Genomic DNA, 14,883 nt, shown 5'->3' on the forward strand with positions numbered 1-14,883 from the left:
GGGCTGTGCTACTCCTGCAGCTGCCCCATCAGGGGCTGCTCTCCGCGCTGATTTATTGGTGGCTTTTTGACCTTCCATTGGTCAGAGCCCGCATCCCCCTGCTCCTGTCGCGTTTATGACTTCTTATCTCAGCTTTTCCCCCAAAATGTCGCCCGCACAGTGCCTGAGTGCCCGCACAGCCCCACCCAGCAGGGCTCGCACCCGCAGGGCCGTGGCGTGGTCCCGCATCCCGCCCCCCTTCAGCCGCCCCGGGCAGGAGGGAGCCAGGCGCAGCACTTCCTCGTTGTCCGCCTCCGCCCGCCCCGCACACAGGTGAGGCCGTGCGGGAGCCGGCTGTGCGCGATGGCGTACAGGGAGCTGCTGAAGCGCTGGCACCGAGCCGTGCTGGCAGCGGACGACGGGGATTGGGACGCGGCCTTGGACGCGTTCTGCGGCATCGAGGAGCCGCCGGCCAGGATCTGCTTCAACGTGGGCTGCGTGCATCTGCGAGCCGGGCGGCTGCGGGACGCCCTGCGGGTGAGGGGGGCGCGGCAGGGGCTAGGGCTGCTCGGGCTGCTCTGCTCGACCCGGTGTGTGAGGGAAAAACGCCCCACGCGCTCCTCCACGACGCCTTTCTCGAACTGGTGAAATCTATCGGTCTTGATTCCTTATCAGAGAGAACCAGTGGGCTTAAAACAGGGAGCTCTGCGCGTCCCCTGGAGATGCTGTACGAGCTGAGGTTGCCGAGAGGAGCCGCTATCGCGGAACATCGCGTCTGGTGCCATGTGGGGTGGGCGTGCAAGTGCTGGGAAAAAGCCTCATCGCAGCTTCCAGCAGCCAGGCATCTGCACAGCTCGGTGTCAGCAGCCCGCCGAGGTGTATATGGTACTCTCGAGCAGCAGAAGGCAGAATTCAGGCTGTGCTGGAAGGGGCAGAGCTGTGTCTCATACCTGTGAGAGACGGTGCCTGAGAGCCTCTGAACAGCCCCAGGGAGCAGGGACACGGCTCGGCTGTTCTTCTGTGTAGACCAACAGTTGGTTGTTTTGTCCTCTTATAGAACAGCAGAGCAGAGCAAGGAGTGCTGGCTGAGCCACAGGAGGAGCCAGACACCCTGCCAAAGGGACACCGACACCTTGAGTCCTGCAGTGCGTTTTCCTCACTGCGGTGCTGGGCAACATGAGGAAGCCCAGAGGGCCAGGCTCGATTCACTGTCTTCATGCTGCCACGCTGCAGTAGTTGTGCGAAGAGGCCTCCCAGCATTCTCAGACAGATTCTCAGGAAGGCTGTTCTGTAGCAGAGTGGGAAACCACTTTGAACCGTTGGCCACAAGCTGTTACCGGCTTTGCTGATATTCAGCTGGAAACTGGAAGCAGAAATATTGAATTTAAGTGCAGTTTGTGAAGCCCTTCGGTTTCTCTCTTTATGCACAGATCACTGTAGGCAGATTCAAACAGCCTGCTGTTAGATCAAGCTCTGCTCCAGGCAACAGGGCTCGAAGGTTGCAAGACATCAGATGGCAGACAGGGCTCATTTGTTGCACTCAGTCTTTTTTTCCCAAGGAAGGGTAAAATCTTGAAGCTCAGCTCATGGAGAGGCAAAACCTGAGAGGACTTGGAGCCATTTCCTGCCCCTCAGCTGGGATCACAGCTCCACATTTCTTGGAGCAGACAAGCTGTTCACAAGCCTAGGGGTGCCTTCTGCACCTAGCTGGGCATATGCCCAGGCACTGATGGAGGAGTCCTCACTCATCCCCAAGATGTCTGTTTTTCTCCATAGGCATTTGATAAAACAGTTACAAAGGACAACTCCCTCGCTGTCGGCTACTTTCAGAGAGGGTTTGTTTGCCTGCAGTTGGAAATGTAAGTAATATTCTTTCCTGCTCATTCTTTTGTTTTCTGCTTTTAGTACAGCTTTATCCCTAAAACTTGATCCTCCACTAATTTTAAGCATTTTATATGGTCTGGTTTGGCCTTATAAACCGTGTTACAGGTCAGCAAGTATCATCTTCCATTTACAGAGGAGAACTGAGCAGATGCAAGCTGTGCAGCTTCAGAACCCCAGCAGTGGCTGATATGTACCATTATTGACCTGTACACGCAGGGAAAGAAGCCAAAGCCACTCCTGTATGCTGGGCTGATGGAGGGTTACGTTGCCATTCAGTTTGTCACAAGAAGTGAAAAACTTATAGTTGCACTGTCTCGTGTGTCTTCATATGTTACATGCAAGTCTGGCCTTCCCAAGCCCACAGTCTGCTCTGCTGTCCAACCCTCTGCTGACTGGTTGCTGTCAGCCTTATCTTGCTCACCGATTTAACAGTAGAATTGCTCCACAGTCATCGTGGGATTGTTCCCTGTTTCTGGGGTTAAACCTCGGTGACATCCTGCTCACAGAGGTGCGTGGAAGACTTCACAGGTCTCCTCTGACCTTCAGTTACTCTTTCCTGTTATTTTTCCCATTTTTTCCCGGTTAAGTTCTCAGAACTACTATCTTTACCTTTGGAAATGAGATGAGTGAGCAGTTACATGCTGTGTGCCACCACCAGCAGAGCCATGCTCATGGATGGTTGTGCCTTGGCCGGGGCTGCAGCTGTTCCCCTCTGCCCCTTGATGGGGTGACCATTGCACAGCCCTTCCTGAACCCTTCATTTCTCAGCCTGCGATCTCAGTGGGACCTGTTTTGATTTCCGTGGTGTAAATTCAGACTAACCCTCTGCTCTAGGAGTTTCTCCAAATTTCTACTAGTAGTTGCGGTTGGACCTGGAGGTCTTTTCCAACCTGAGCAATGCTAGGAGACTGAGAGGGGACCTGATCCAGGTCTATAAATATCTAAGGTGTGGGGGGCAGAATGGCGAGGCCGGACTCTTTTCAGTGGTGAGTGGAGACAGGACAAGGGGAAATGGCTGGAAACTGCAGCATAGGAAGTTCTGCACCAATGTGCGAAGGAACTTCTTTACAGTGAGGTGACGGAGCACTGGAACAGGCTGCCCAGGGAGGTGGTGGAGTCTCCTTCTCTGGAGATGTTCAAGACCTGCCTGGATGCCGACCTGTGTGACCTGCTGTAGGGAACCTGCTTTGGCAGGGGGGTTGGACTCGATGATCTCTGGAGGTCCCTTCCAACCCCTGCAATTCTGTGATTCTGTGATTCTGTGATTCTATGAACAGTGCTCTGTCTGTATATGCTCACCATTAGCAGGGGTTTCGTAACCCTTGCTGCTTCTCTGAGATGTTGCCAGGGCAGAACTGCCAGCAAAAAGCTGGGTAGGGAGCTGACAGCATTTGTAAAGCTTTGTTCTTTGCATTTTACATTAATTGCAGAAATGCAATTGTATCAAATTGTATCAAAGCCTGTCTTTTATCCCAAATAGTAAAGTGGTGCAGATAGTCCTAGAGGAGAGACTCGCCAGATTCATCTTGTAATAAGTACAAGGATAGGACAGAGAATTTTCTGTGGTCTCAAGATGACACACATCCCTGCTGCTGCTCTCCTCATGCAGGCTGTTAGGCAGAGTGCGTATTTTTGCTGGTTTACTCTTGAACTCTGTAATTAGAGTTTAGCTGTTTAGTCTCAGTTTCACCTGTCATTTCTGCATTGCAGGTATGAAGAAGCTCTCTCTGACTATCATCTGGCCTTCAGTCATCTAAGAAAAAATCCCTTCATTGATTACAAGCAGCTGGGGCTGAGGCACATTCTCTATGCATGGGAGGTAAGGGTACTTCTGACTCCGCTGTCTTTCCCCCCTGTTGAGTCGTTCATCAGGTTTTCAGCAGCAGGCATAAGTAACCCAAAAGCTTTTTAAGGCCCTATGTTAGGACAGTAGAAAAAATGCTTTCACTTCCATGATTCAGTTCCTTTAAAAGCACTCATAAAGCAATATCATCTCTGAAGAGTTTTAACAAGTGACTCTAAGATGTGAAATCGTTTGAAGCAGATTCCCATGAATTTTTTTTTTAAGCTTGCTTGTAGTAATACATACACAAATTTTATCAACTCTTCAGCTTTAAAAGTTGAAATAGATTGAATTATAGACAGATAGGAACAAAATTTGTATAGAATAAAGATCTTTTGAAAGTTTTGTTCACAAAAGCCATTTTTCCAACTGTAGCAACTGGTCTCAGTGTTGTCTCTGTGTCTAACCTCACTGGGCTGCAAGCAGCACATTGCTACTGCAACCCCCTGTGTGCAGCTTGTAGGCTGTCCCACAGAATCAGCCTGCTGCGTGCCATTAAAGAAAGTCTGAGTCAGAACTGGCTGTAAGCACCTTCATGTTTAGTTTGTAAAGGACTCATAAAAGCTGTGCATGCCTTACTGGGAAGGTTCATTTTGCATTCCCAAATGCATGTACACAGACCGAGAAGCAGATACAGGAACAAATATTTAAACCTTACTTCCGTGAGAGCAAGGAGTCATTGTGCAACGCAAATCAAGCGTGCCTTGGAACTTGTCATTCAGCCTTCTTTAATTTACATCACGTTGTACCTGGCAAGAAGGAGTTACCCTTGGCATCTGTGATGCTTCCCAAACCTTACTGTTTTTAACAGTTTCAGTGCCACGGTACTGCTGTATTTGAGCTCAAATGCACTTGGAAACAAAGGCTTCCTTTAAAATGCACGGGGCTACAGGAGTGCCCAGTCCACCTGGAGGAAGATGGCACTGGTTGTGTGATGAATATCCAGTCCCTCTCTTCATGTGCTCCAGGTGCTGCCAGGCTGTGTGCTCTCACTATTCTGACACTGGATTCAGGATCTCATCCTGATTCATTTCTATCTCACTGCTACAGCTACCTGCAGCTTGTTTTTTTGAATTGCACAAACAAACCCTCCTACAGAGCTGCGCCATCAGCTTTCCACATGAGAGGCCTCTCATGGGCTGCATCTGATACTCTCAAGAGAGAGATTTCGGTGTATGGTCAGGAAATCCAGGCATTTTTTGCCTCTGGTGGAGCTGATACTTCTGAGCTGAATTGAGGCTGCTGTCTTTCCAAGGAGGAGTATCTCTGCAGTTCCAGTAGATGATCATTCCACCTTGAAAGACTGATATTCAATTATGATGTAGGTTGCTTTTCCTTTATTCCTACCGCCTGCACTTCAGTTCCAAGTACTGCTTTTTGTCCAAATACCAGAAAGCAATTTGCAAACTGATACCTTACTATCTTACATGATGTGGTTATCTGAATGAGTCTGTTAGACCACGCTTCTGCCTTGTTGGACAGCAGCATTTCCATACTCTGATGCCCAATGGAAAGTGGAAAAGAACTCTCTTCCTCTCACTTAAGCATACAGACTGAGGCTTCCTGACGCCCAGTCTGTAGTACTCTCACACCACCTCTTCAAAGAGCGTATTTACATGCTGGGTAGCAAGCTACAGCTGCAACCTGCACCTTCAGAGCCCACGCAAAGGGCAGAAATTTCAGTTAGGTTATCCCAAAGTGAAAGAGAAGATTACAATTCTGTGCAGCAAAAAAGATTACCTAGTTTCATATAGAAAGATACCCATACAGTTTGCCTTACTAGCCTTTTGGACACAGGAAGAATAAGATGAAAACCTGTTTGGTAACACAGTCTTCATCTGTTCTTCCCCATGCCTGTCCGTGCTTTGAACAGAACTGGCAGTGCCAGCTGAAAGCACAGCTTTGATCTCTTTCCATTCTGATTATGAAGTTTTCTCAGCTGTGCTCCTCACGGTGCCTTTCCTGTGAGCAGTGGGGAGCAGGCTCTTTTCGTGGTGGTTCAGTGCCAGGTCTCTTGCCTGGCTGAGCCCAGTTGGTAGCACTGGGTGCCGTTCAGCTGCTGCCCTTGGAGCAGCAGGAGGACAGCTGTACTCCCTGCTTTCTGGCCTCAGGTGCTGTACAGCACTGCTGCCACACAGTGCCGGCTGCAGCAGTGGCAGGAGGCCAGAGAGACCCTAGAGAAGGCCATCGTGTGGAGACCTGAAGGAAGATCAGCAACGCTGGCCCTGGCTCTTGAGCGAGTGCAGGTAAGACTGGGGAAGTGCTTTGGGCTCAAGCTGAGGAACCCGAGAGAAGAATTGCAGTGTTTTATGTCTTTGGGTTTTCCTGTCTGCCCCAGCGGTTTGGTCACCTGATGACACTCCAAGCAATTGCTGTGTGATGCTCTACCGAGCTTCAGCTAACCTCTGTCACTTCCAGGAGCTTTATGGCATAGAAGCACCAGAGCTGGGAATTATGGCCTTACTTTCACGTTGAAGTCAGTACTTCCTAGACCCTGCTGTTCAGGAGCTCGGCCCTATTCATACTTGCACTGTGAAACAAGTTGCCTCATGGAGTATTTGAATGCAGATTTGGAGAGTCTCACTTTTCACAAAGCTGGCAGACTTCTTTGAATCCCTTTGGCTTTGGTGACAATTGGTAGCAGCTCAGACATTAATGACAATCACCTTTAGAGCTTAAATACAGTGCAAGCGTGTTTATGGAGATGATTCTACATAATAGTTTCCTGTTAAGACTCTTTTACCATCAGGAACGACTTACAGGTATCTGATTTACTCTGGCCTCAGGTGCTGTACAGCACTGCTGCCACGCAGTGCTGGCTGCAGCAGTGGCAGGAGGCCAGAGAGACCCTGGAGGGTTCATTATTTTGTTGCTTCCATACTTCCTTGTTTTGTTTGTTTCCTTTCTAAAGAGTTATCACTTTAGTAATCTAATCTTCCCATCTAGCATCATGTTTGTGCTTTACATTAGCATATGATTTACATTCACTATTTACCTGCTCCTCAGCTGCTGCACAGACAGACCAAACAAAATATCTGAAATCAACTAGAGACATTTAGAGACTTGTTTAACAGACTTTATTCCACTGCCCTCCCCTCCCACCCCTCCTATGCTGACAGTCAGCCTTTGACTCCATACTAGGCAGTGGCTGCTGGGCTTCTATTTTTCACGTGCTGGTTAAAACTTAGTGACCTTTATCAAGTTCACAGCTTTATTTTTTGCCCCGATGTCTTCCTGGAGCCGATCTCTCTCACACACAGAAGCTATATTTGCTTTTCACTGCTGCTGTGATTCATTTCATGTTAACTGATAGCTTTTCCTTTATCTTCTTCCCACGCCCAGAACCATCTATTTTTAGAGCCTATGCAGGTTCCCCTGGGGGAATTTTTCAGACCACGAAAGAAGGAAGTTGAACAGCTGGATTCAAAAGATTTCCTGGGGAAACCTAAGGTAACAGCCACGTGATGATTGAGATAAACAGCAAACGGATTAACACCCCACCTTCTGACATCTGCAGAGTGTCATTGCTGCCCACTCCACCCATCGCTGCACTGGTGGAGACCCAGTGGCAGGGCTCTCAGTCAGGGCATCTGGGACACACAAGCCAAAATCTGTTAGAAGTGACACCTTTTCTATCAAAAATGCACATTGCTGCTAAAATCCTTCCCAATCTTGGCCACTTTAAACTGGAAAAAAAAACACCAACCACAGCTGAGCAGGTGCTTATGAATCCCTGTGGCTGTCATTTTGCTGACAACAACATTTTCAAAGGAGCACATTCCTCCTATTTGTTACTGCATTCCCAATGGGACAAACATGCACTTTGCAGAAAAATGCTTTGCTATGTGCTTTAATGCAAACCAGCAGAGAATTCTTCCAATCCTTTCCATGACCAGCACAGTCAGCAGAAGTGCCACAGGCCAGATCGCTCCAGTATGAACAAAGGAAAGGGAAAATAATCCACTCATACTTTGAAGGGCTTTGTAAAGATGGAAAATACATGGACAAAAACTGAAGCTGCATTTTCCACTAAATGCATTGCTCTGCTTTAAGCCTGACCACTCAAGATGTCAGAAGGAAGTGGTCCGAGTGAAAGCCTCACAGGAAGTCTGAGCATCTCTTCATCCAGCCTAGATTAAGTCGTTATTTTCTCCTTGCACAGGTGATCTCATCCATCATTCCCAATGATGAGTACATTGGCTTTGAACCTCTCAGGCCACAGGTGAGCAGGACGTTGCTGTGAAAAATGGAATGGGGCAGTCATGGAGCTTCATGTAGGGCCTGAGATCCTAACACCATCAGTGTTAATGGATATTAATATGAAATATTAATGGAAAAGCAGCGCTGTTTCTGTCTCTGAAGACCAGATCCAGAGGGCTTTCAGAGCCAGCTGGAGTGCTTTGATGTTGACTGGGAAGGACTTGGCAGAATGAGTCTCCAACCCTTGGATGATGCACTTTTGTCTCTTTGCTGTGTCCGAAGAGCAGTGGAGATTTCACTGCACTCAATGCACGTTTGTAAATTTACTTTCTTAAGTCTGTCAGCACAGGCATAGCTGGTTTGCAGTTATGTGAGTGTCTTGGAGTCAATGGTTTGCTACTCTGCTTGCGATGGATAAAGAAGGAGAACGAGAAGAGGCAGGTTCATCCTGGCAAGGTGTGGAACAGCAGACTTCTCTCTGGATGTTGTGGTGTGACAAACAGGGATTACAGAAAGTACCATATGTGTAGCTCCCTCCTATTCATAGGGACAGTAAATAAGGTTGTAATGTTGCTGTGTAACATACTGTTATATGCTGTTGTCCTCCCACAGAAACAGGGCTTTTATGAACCCAGTGCTGATGCTGTGAGGTATGTGTTCAGTTCTACCCTGGTCTAACTCTTCTCTCACTGTTTCTGTTCAAAAAATCATGTTTTGTTTTCCCATGTCTCTGTCTGAGGACTCTTTGTGATTCACCCCCACCTGCCCCAAGGGTGGAATGAATGTTGAATACATTGTGTGGCTTGTGTGGCTGCAAGAAACACTGCACCTGGCAAGAGTGTGGCAGTTCAGTAGCAGCTCTTGTACAGAGATATTGGGACAGTTTGCAGGAACCGATTCAGTGATCTTGGGATATTGGCAAAGATCATATTCTGGCTGGGAAATGGGGGCAGAGAGAGGCTGTAGGATCTGCCCAGGTCAGTGGCAGAGGATGCTCACCAGTCCAGATCTAGTTCTCAGTACCAAATTCCCAAGTATTCACTAACTGGTTCAAAAAAACATAAAAATTGTTCTGGTGATAATGTAACAACAGAAATTTGAAGCTGAATTCAGTCATTGCTTTGATCTGGAAGATTTTATCGTTATTCTCATTCTTTCTCTCCAGAGACCGTGAATCAGGCTACTATCGGGTTTTGTCCCATTATTACCCTGAGGGTGTGGAGAAGTTGGCAGTGAAAGCCAGCAGCCTGGTCTTTGTGCTGGCAAGAGGAGCAGATGGCTGGGCTACAGCCATACATGATGGGCAGGTAAGAAAAAAAACAGATGGGATTTCCAGCAGAGACCACAGTCCTGTCTGCAGACAGGAGCTCAATGCAGCCCTCTGAGTGTGTCCTCTGGACCCACCTGTAGCACCGAAGAGCTGAGTTCAGGAGCTCATTTCTGCAGAGCAGTTGCTAACTGCAGACGTGATGTCTCTGACTCTTGGCTCTCCCCAGCTTCTCCTGTTCACCTCTGTAGCTCCACAGAAGTGTCCTTTTGGGCACTTGTGCTCTCCACTTTGGGGGATCCTATGGTGGAATCAGGTAGGATCGTAGACCTCACAAAGGGTTACAGTATGGAGCAGGATTTGTCAGCTGAGAGCTCTAAGAGAGCCAAAGAGAGAGCTTGGTCCTTAACTAGATAGAATTGGCAAGCGGGTGGAATACAGAGATACAACATGGAAAAGTCTTTTGATGACTTCTCATGTGTAATTAAGTTATTTGAAGGAGCCAACGCACAGTTATTTACCTGCTTTTAAATTAATAAAAAATTCTACACAGAACCACGAAAGATAGCTTGAGCTCGCTAAGCAAGAGAGACTGTGCTTTGAGGACTGATAACAGATTAGAAGAGGAATAAAAGGTGAACGTAAATTAATTGTTTGCTTGTTTTTAAGAAAGGGTGTCCTACCAGGATCTGTCCTTTAACAGATCCCTGAGTGGCACAGTGACAGCAGTACAGTGTGTTTCTTAAGGCAGTAATGTTTCATGGCAGTCAAACCATTCAACATGGCCTGAAGCACAGACCTGGAGCCGCAGAAGGATCTGAATGTGCTGGTTTAGTCAATGAAGTGTCAGATGAATATCAAAGAAAAGAGGAATTAAATGTTGCACACACTGGAAAAAAAAACAAAAAGTGTAATTATTCACAATGATCAGTTGGAATTAATAGCTCTGTAGGAGAGACTGTTGGAAGACAAAGAACACTGCTGGGCTGGTACCCCTCAGCATTGCTGCTTCTCTCCCTAAGCATGTGTTTGAGGAGCAGGGTGTTGGGCCTGGGGGGTATTTGGTCTGTCGCTTCACAGCCACTCGATTACTAAAACTGCTTTTGGCAGAAAACAATGCAAAAGGACTGCTGGATGTTTTTCAGCAATTTCTGGGAACGAACCTTTTTTTAATGCTGCCCGTGGCTGGACCTGCCATGGGCACATTTGTATTGCAATCAAGTGATGCTTTGTAAGGGCACAAGCAGTGTAACTGGGGTTAACAGAAGATGGAGCTGGGTGGGCTGGAGCTCCCACAGCAGCAGCTCCTGTCTCAATGATTCGCTCTTTGTCCCACAGAAGCTGCACATACCGACCTCTATCCTGGAGCCTGCCTCAAAGATGGATAAATGGGTGAGCTAACAGCCTCACAACCCAGGGGAAGAGGAAATGACTGAGAAATACATGTTCAGAACTTTTGTTTGTAAGACTATCACGGGATAGAATGGTAGCGTAAGGCAAGCACTGCAGTTGAGCTTAGACATGGTGAGCAAAGACTGAGTGCTCTTGAACAACAGAAGGGTTAAGAGCAGGAAAAATGCTGATTAGTTTCTGTACATCTGATCTCTGTATGGCAAAGTGTAGATGCATGCCCAGGCCTCGGTGTCGCACATCACGGGCTGATCTAGGTGTTGTTATCTCTTATTTACTGGGGCTGACAAGAGAAGCTGCCACAGCTCTCATGACCAACTGTCACGTTGTTGTCACAATAATCGTGAGGGCAGGCAGCATGTAATTGGCCAACCTGCTCCCTACAGCTATCAGACAGCACAGAAATGGGTGAGGAGTGCTCATATGTTCTGGTTCACCAGCACAGAGCAGGGGAATCTGCAATGGGACAGAAATTCCAGACAGACACAGCTTTTTGCCCGGAGGCCATGTGCTTAAGCCCTCAATCCTCGCCTTTGACTCAGGGAAATATTTCTTCATCTCCCATCTCCTCCATAGGCATTTCCACACGTGATCCCAGTCCTTCTCCAGTCTGAACCCAATGCTGCAATGTGTTATACAGGCTCTAGTTCCCCACAAGAGATTTTTGTTTTAATTCTGCTATGATTCTTTTCCTCCATATGAATCCCTGGCCATAACGCTCACTTGGGCATTTGCTTCATGAACTGGTCTCTCTGGGAAAATTTGTAATCTGTTGCAGCCTCTGACCTGAACACTGGCCTTGCCCACCCTCCAGTGTCTTCTGCTCACTCCTTTCTTACACTGTTCTGTTGCAGAAGATCAATGATGGGATTCCTCTCCCTCCTGCCCAGGTCCCTCCCAGCCGGCTCCACGTGAAGCAGACACCAGGTAGTCTTGTGGGCCCAGGACCTCTGTGGGTGTTTTGTGAAGCTGCTGTGCCCAAAGGGGCTTTAGGGTGCATGGGGAGGTTGCTGCCCTCTGAAGCAGTGGCTGCCTGTGTGCTGGTGGGTTGCAGAAGTGCTGTGTGTGGCCTCTGCTGACTGCAGGTGCTGTTTTTGTGTTCTCATTCTGCAGAATCTCTTGGGGAAGAAAATGTTTCTGCAAATGATTCCGGATCCCAAGTGGATTTTGAAGTAAGGTGTTTAACAAACTGAAGCTGCCACTCACTGCCCTAGGAAATGAAGGATATAAAAAGCGCAAGGGGTCAGATTATGGCCAGGTGCTTCAAAGTTCCTGAGCTGCCCCAAAATCACTGGGAAAAAAAAACCTCTTCCTTTGCCCATTTTTCATTTCCACAGAGAGCCCGTGGGGCCTTTCCTCCATCGCTCCTGATTTCATGACCCTACAGCTTTGTGAGGCAGCCCCGAAGTTGAGGTTTCCCAGGTCGGAACTCTTTTGCCATCCTCCCGGAGCCAAAAGCCCCAGGCACAACAGTGCCCAGTTTGCAGCCATTTTGCCTTTGAACTACCTGCTATCCCTGGTCCCCTCCTCCCGCGTAACATTTTCTGTCCTTGTCAGTCTGCTTATGATGATAATTCAAACATCCATAGCAGCTTTCTTCTGGGATAATGCCATCTAATGCAGCTCCATGTCGTTGCCAGCCGGTGTGTGGCGGAGCTGGAACTGATTTTGTGTCCACTTGGGGTCAGCACCTCTCTAGCAGTGCCAGGGGCAGATCAGCTCTTATCCCCTTTGTCTTCGCTGCCCACGTTTGCAGGGATTTGAGGGTCTTGTTTTGGAGCTGTACTTCTGACAGAAGGCAGCAGGACCTGGCTGCACCTCTCCAGATATGTGGAGGACTTGGGGCTCGGCTCATACAGGTTTACATTCAGAGGTTGCTTTTATCTGAGCCAGAAACAGGCTTCCTGGGTCATGGCAGGAGCATTTGGTCCTAGGCTTAGACCCCAGATTTTCCCTCTCTAAAACTCAAATCTTCATTTTGATCTTTCACTATCTCTGCGGCAGCACTGAAGCCAGATCCTGCGTCTGCCAGCTCTCGTGATAAGAGCTCCCTGAATAACCAGGCTGTCTGTGTTGCCACATCTCTCACAGGTCCCACTGACCCACAGAGACACTTCCTCCAGCTCAGACAGACCAGCTGTGCTGCGGGTGGTTTGCGAGTGCATGGTGGTGCTGAGGGCAGACGAGGTGCCCTCCGTGCCGGCGCTGCGGGCGCTGCTCCGGCAGCGTTTTGGCCAGCAGGCAGAGCGTGGGAGGCTGAGGTATGGCGTCCTCCAGCACTCACTGTGCACCCTGTCCTTGCAGAGTTTGGCAGCAGTGATTTCCCTGAGGACGCAGGCGTCTGACTGCGTCTGGTCTCTGGTCGATGGGGAACAGCGTGTGATCCATAGGCTCTGGAGACCTGGAGGATCTTTCCAAGGAAACTGTGTCATTGTCAAGAAAAGAGGGAACAGAAGGAAAAACTCTGTGCAAATGCAACTGCTGTGTATTGAATTTTCTTATGCATGGCCTTAAAGACACACTGGAATCAATGCAGAGCAATCTGGGAGTCCGGTGTTAGCTAGTCCTGGGGTGGGTATCCCTGACCGTGACATCCCTGGGGACTCACAGTTGGTGCAGACATAAGAGATTCAGACCTACCCCTCAAGTGTCTGAGGAGGCAAGACCCTCCCCAACAAATGTGTGCCCATTTGTGCCCATTGAGCATGCAAGGTGGCCCCTTGTCATTGCACAAGGTGACAAGCTTGGAGCTGGTTTACAAAGAGAGTTTTGCAGACTGAAGGTTGTAGAAGGCTAGATTTGCCTAAATGTCTTTAGATCATATGATTTGAGTCATGTTAATGAACCCTTACAGCTACAGGCATTTGGATGGCAAAGAACTAGGTGCAGTTTCAGGAGAGGAAGATCTAGGGAAGATGTGGCAGCAGCTGACAGATGGCAGGATCACACTCTACTGCCAGGTACGTGGGCTGTGACAAGCATCTCTGCTATGCTGGGCTCTAATCTTGTCTCTGCTTTTCCTTGCAACCTTCATGCTGATTTTCTGCTGTAGGACTTGGACTCCCACTCAGGCAGACCCATCCTCTACCGGATGCTGGCTCAGCACTCGTACCCTGCACAGGGACCAGGAGACCTGGAGTTCAGCAAGGGGGATGTGCTGGATATTCTCTCTGAAGGTAGCTCTCCAGTCCTATCTACAGGCTCTCTGAAAGAGTCTGATGTAAACGTGACAGAGGAGTGGATGACTTTTCCAGTGCTGTTTCAACTTTGTGACAGCAGGAGGTGCAGACCAGAGTTAACTTTGAGCCATGAAAGCTCACTAACCTTGCTCCCGTGAGCCAGAGCTTATCTTGATTCTTTTTGTTTTCTCAGTGAACAAGGACTGGCTTGAAGGGCACTGCAACGGCAAGACTGGCATCTTCCCTAAATGCTTTGCAACCCAGACCAGTTGTGCCTTCCCATAGGGAACAGGAGCCTTCTACCTGACCACATGAGGAGCCCGCTGCCATCGGTCCCATCTGCCAGGGGTAGGAGACACCAGAACCAGCTCATCTGGACACAGCTGGCCCAGACAGGAGCTCTGCTCAACCTGAACAGATGTCCTGCACTGACAGATCCCGTGAGGTCTGTTCCAGCATTCACTTGGCAGCATTTCCTGCAGCCTGTTCCCAGACCTGACATTTTTACCTCTGTGGTTCCACTGCCAAAGATGTTCCTGTATAGGGCAGAGAGAAAGGAGGGGACTGTGTTTGGCTACAGGAAATGTCCACGTGCCATGTGTCACATTGCAGGGTGGGAAAAGGTTCCTTTTGGGCAGGAGAGTTTACTCCCTCTCCATGATGGTTAGGACCATCATATATCATCTTCACACAGTGAATACTCTGTGGATCTGAAAGAGCCAAAGAGCTCTGATTCTTTCTCAGCCCAGATGCCTTTGGTTGTTTTCTCAAGCCCCTAAGCAGTCCTGCCCGGATTTTCCTGCTTCTTGCTGTGTGGACAGGGGTCCTGCAGCAAAGAGAGGCAGCTGTGGAGACACCCCTGCACACACCAGCCTGGGGCTCTGGCAGAGGCTTGGAGGGTCTGTGCAGAAGGCAGGCTGGGCACTGCAGTGCTGACCTGGTGGCTGGAGCTGGAAGGACTGAGAGGACTGTCTGATTCCTGCAGCTGAGCTGTGCTGGGCTCTGCTGATGTAGATAAAACACTCAAGTGCCTGGAGCTGGAGCCTGCTATGGATTTAGTGTCTGACAAAGCTGGAATATATAACTTGAACGTGAAATAAACACTGAGCAGATTTGGCAGC

At 48.8% G+C, this 14,883-nt stretch overlaps 1 protein-coding gene across 2 annotated transcripts; it reads left to right on the top strand.

Annotated features, from left to right (window-relative positions):
- The first annotated feature begins 342 nt into the window (after positions 1-342).
- On the top strand, positions 343-14,876 carry NOXA1 (NADPH oxidase activator 1). 2 transcript variants are annotated; one of them, XM_042878844.1, is made up of 15 exons: positions 343-516; positions 1,756-1,838; positions 3,574-3,682; positions 5,818-5,952; positions 7,049-7,156; positions 7,869-7,928; positions 8,519-8,556; positions 9,072-9,213; positions 10,512-10,565; positions 11,438-11,510; positions 11,697-11,755; positions 12,675-12,844; positions 13,438-13,543; positions 13,636-13,865; positions 13,956-14,876. In XM_042878844.1, exons 1-15 carry the CDS (start codon positions 343-345, stop codon positions 13,972-13,974), a joined length of 1,560 nt encoding a protein of 519 aa, XP_042734778.1. In that variant the 3' UTR covers positions 13,975-14,876. The 2 variants fall into 2 exon arrangements, with proteins under 2 accessions (XP_042734778.1, XP_042734780.1); XM_042878846.1 differs by having other exon boundaries at positions 13,636-13,759.
- The last annotated feature ends 7 nt before the right edge of the window (positions 14,877-14,883 follow it).

This window comes from Lagopus leucura, unplaced genomic scaffold (assembly GCF_019238085.1).
Source record: "Lagopus leucura isolate 7727_CA_CO unplaced genomic scaffold, USGS_WTPT01 Super-Scaffold_100022, whole genome shotgun sequence".
Classification (NCBI taxonomy): domain Eukaryota; kingdom Metazoa; phylum Chordata; class Aves; order Galliformes; family Phasianidae; genus Lagopus; species Lagopus leucura.

What these genes read in the sequence shown, in the direction of transcription:
- NOXA1 (XM_042878844.1), top strand. Translation starts at nt 343, where the DNA reads ATGGCGTACAGGGAGCTGCTGAAGCGCTGGCACCGAGCCGTGCTGGCA. An exon ending in CAGCCATACATGATGGGCAG is followed by an intron (nt 9,214 to 10,511) that starts GTAAGAAAAAAA and finishes TTTGTCCCACAG; the next exon opens with AAGCTGCACATACCGACCTC. An exon ending in GCAGAGCGTGGGAGGCTGAG is followed by an intron (nt 12,845 to 13,437) that starts GTATGGCGTCCT and finishes GAACCCTTACAG; the next exon opens with CTACAGGCATTTGGATGGCA.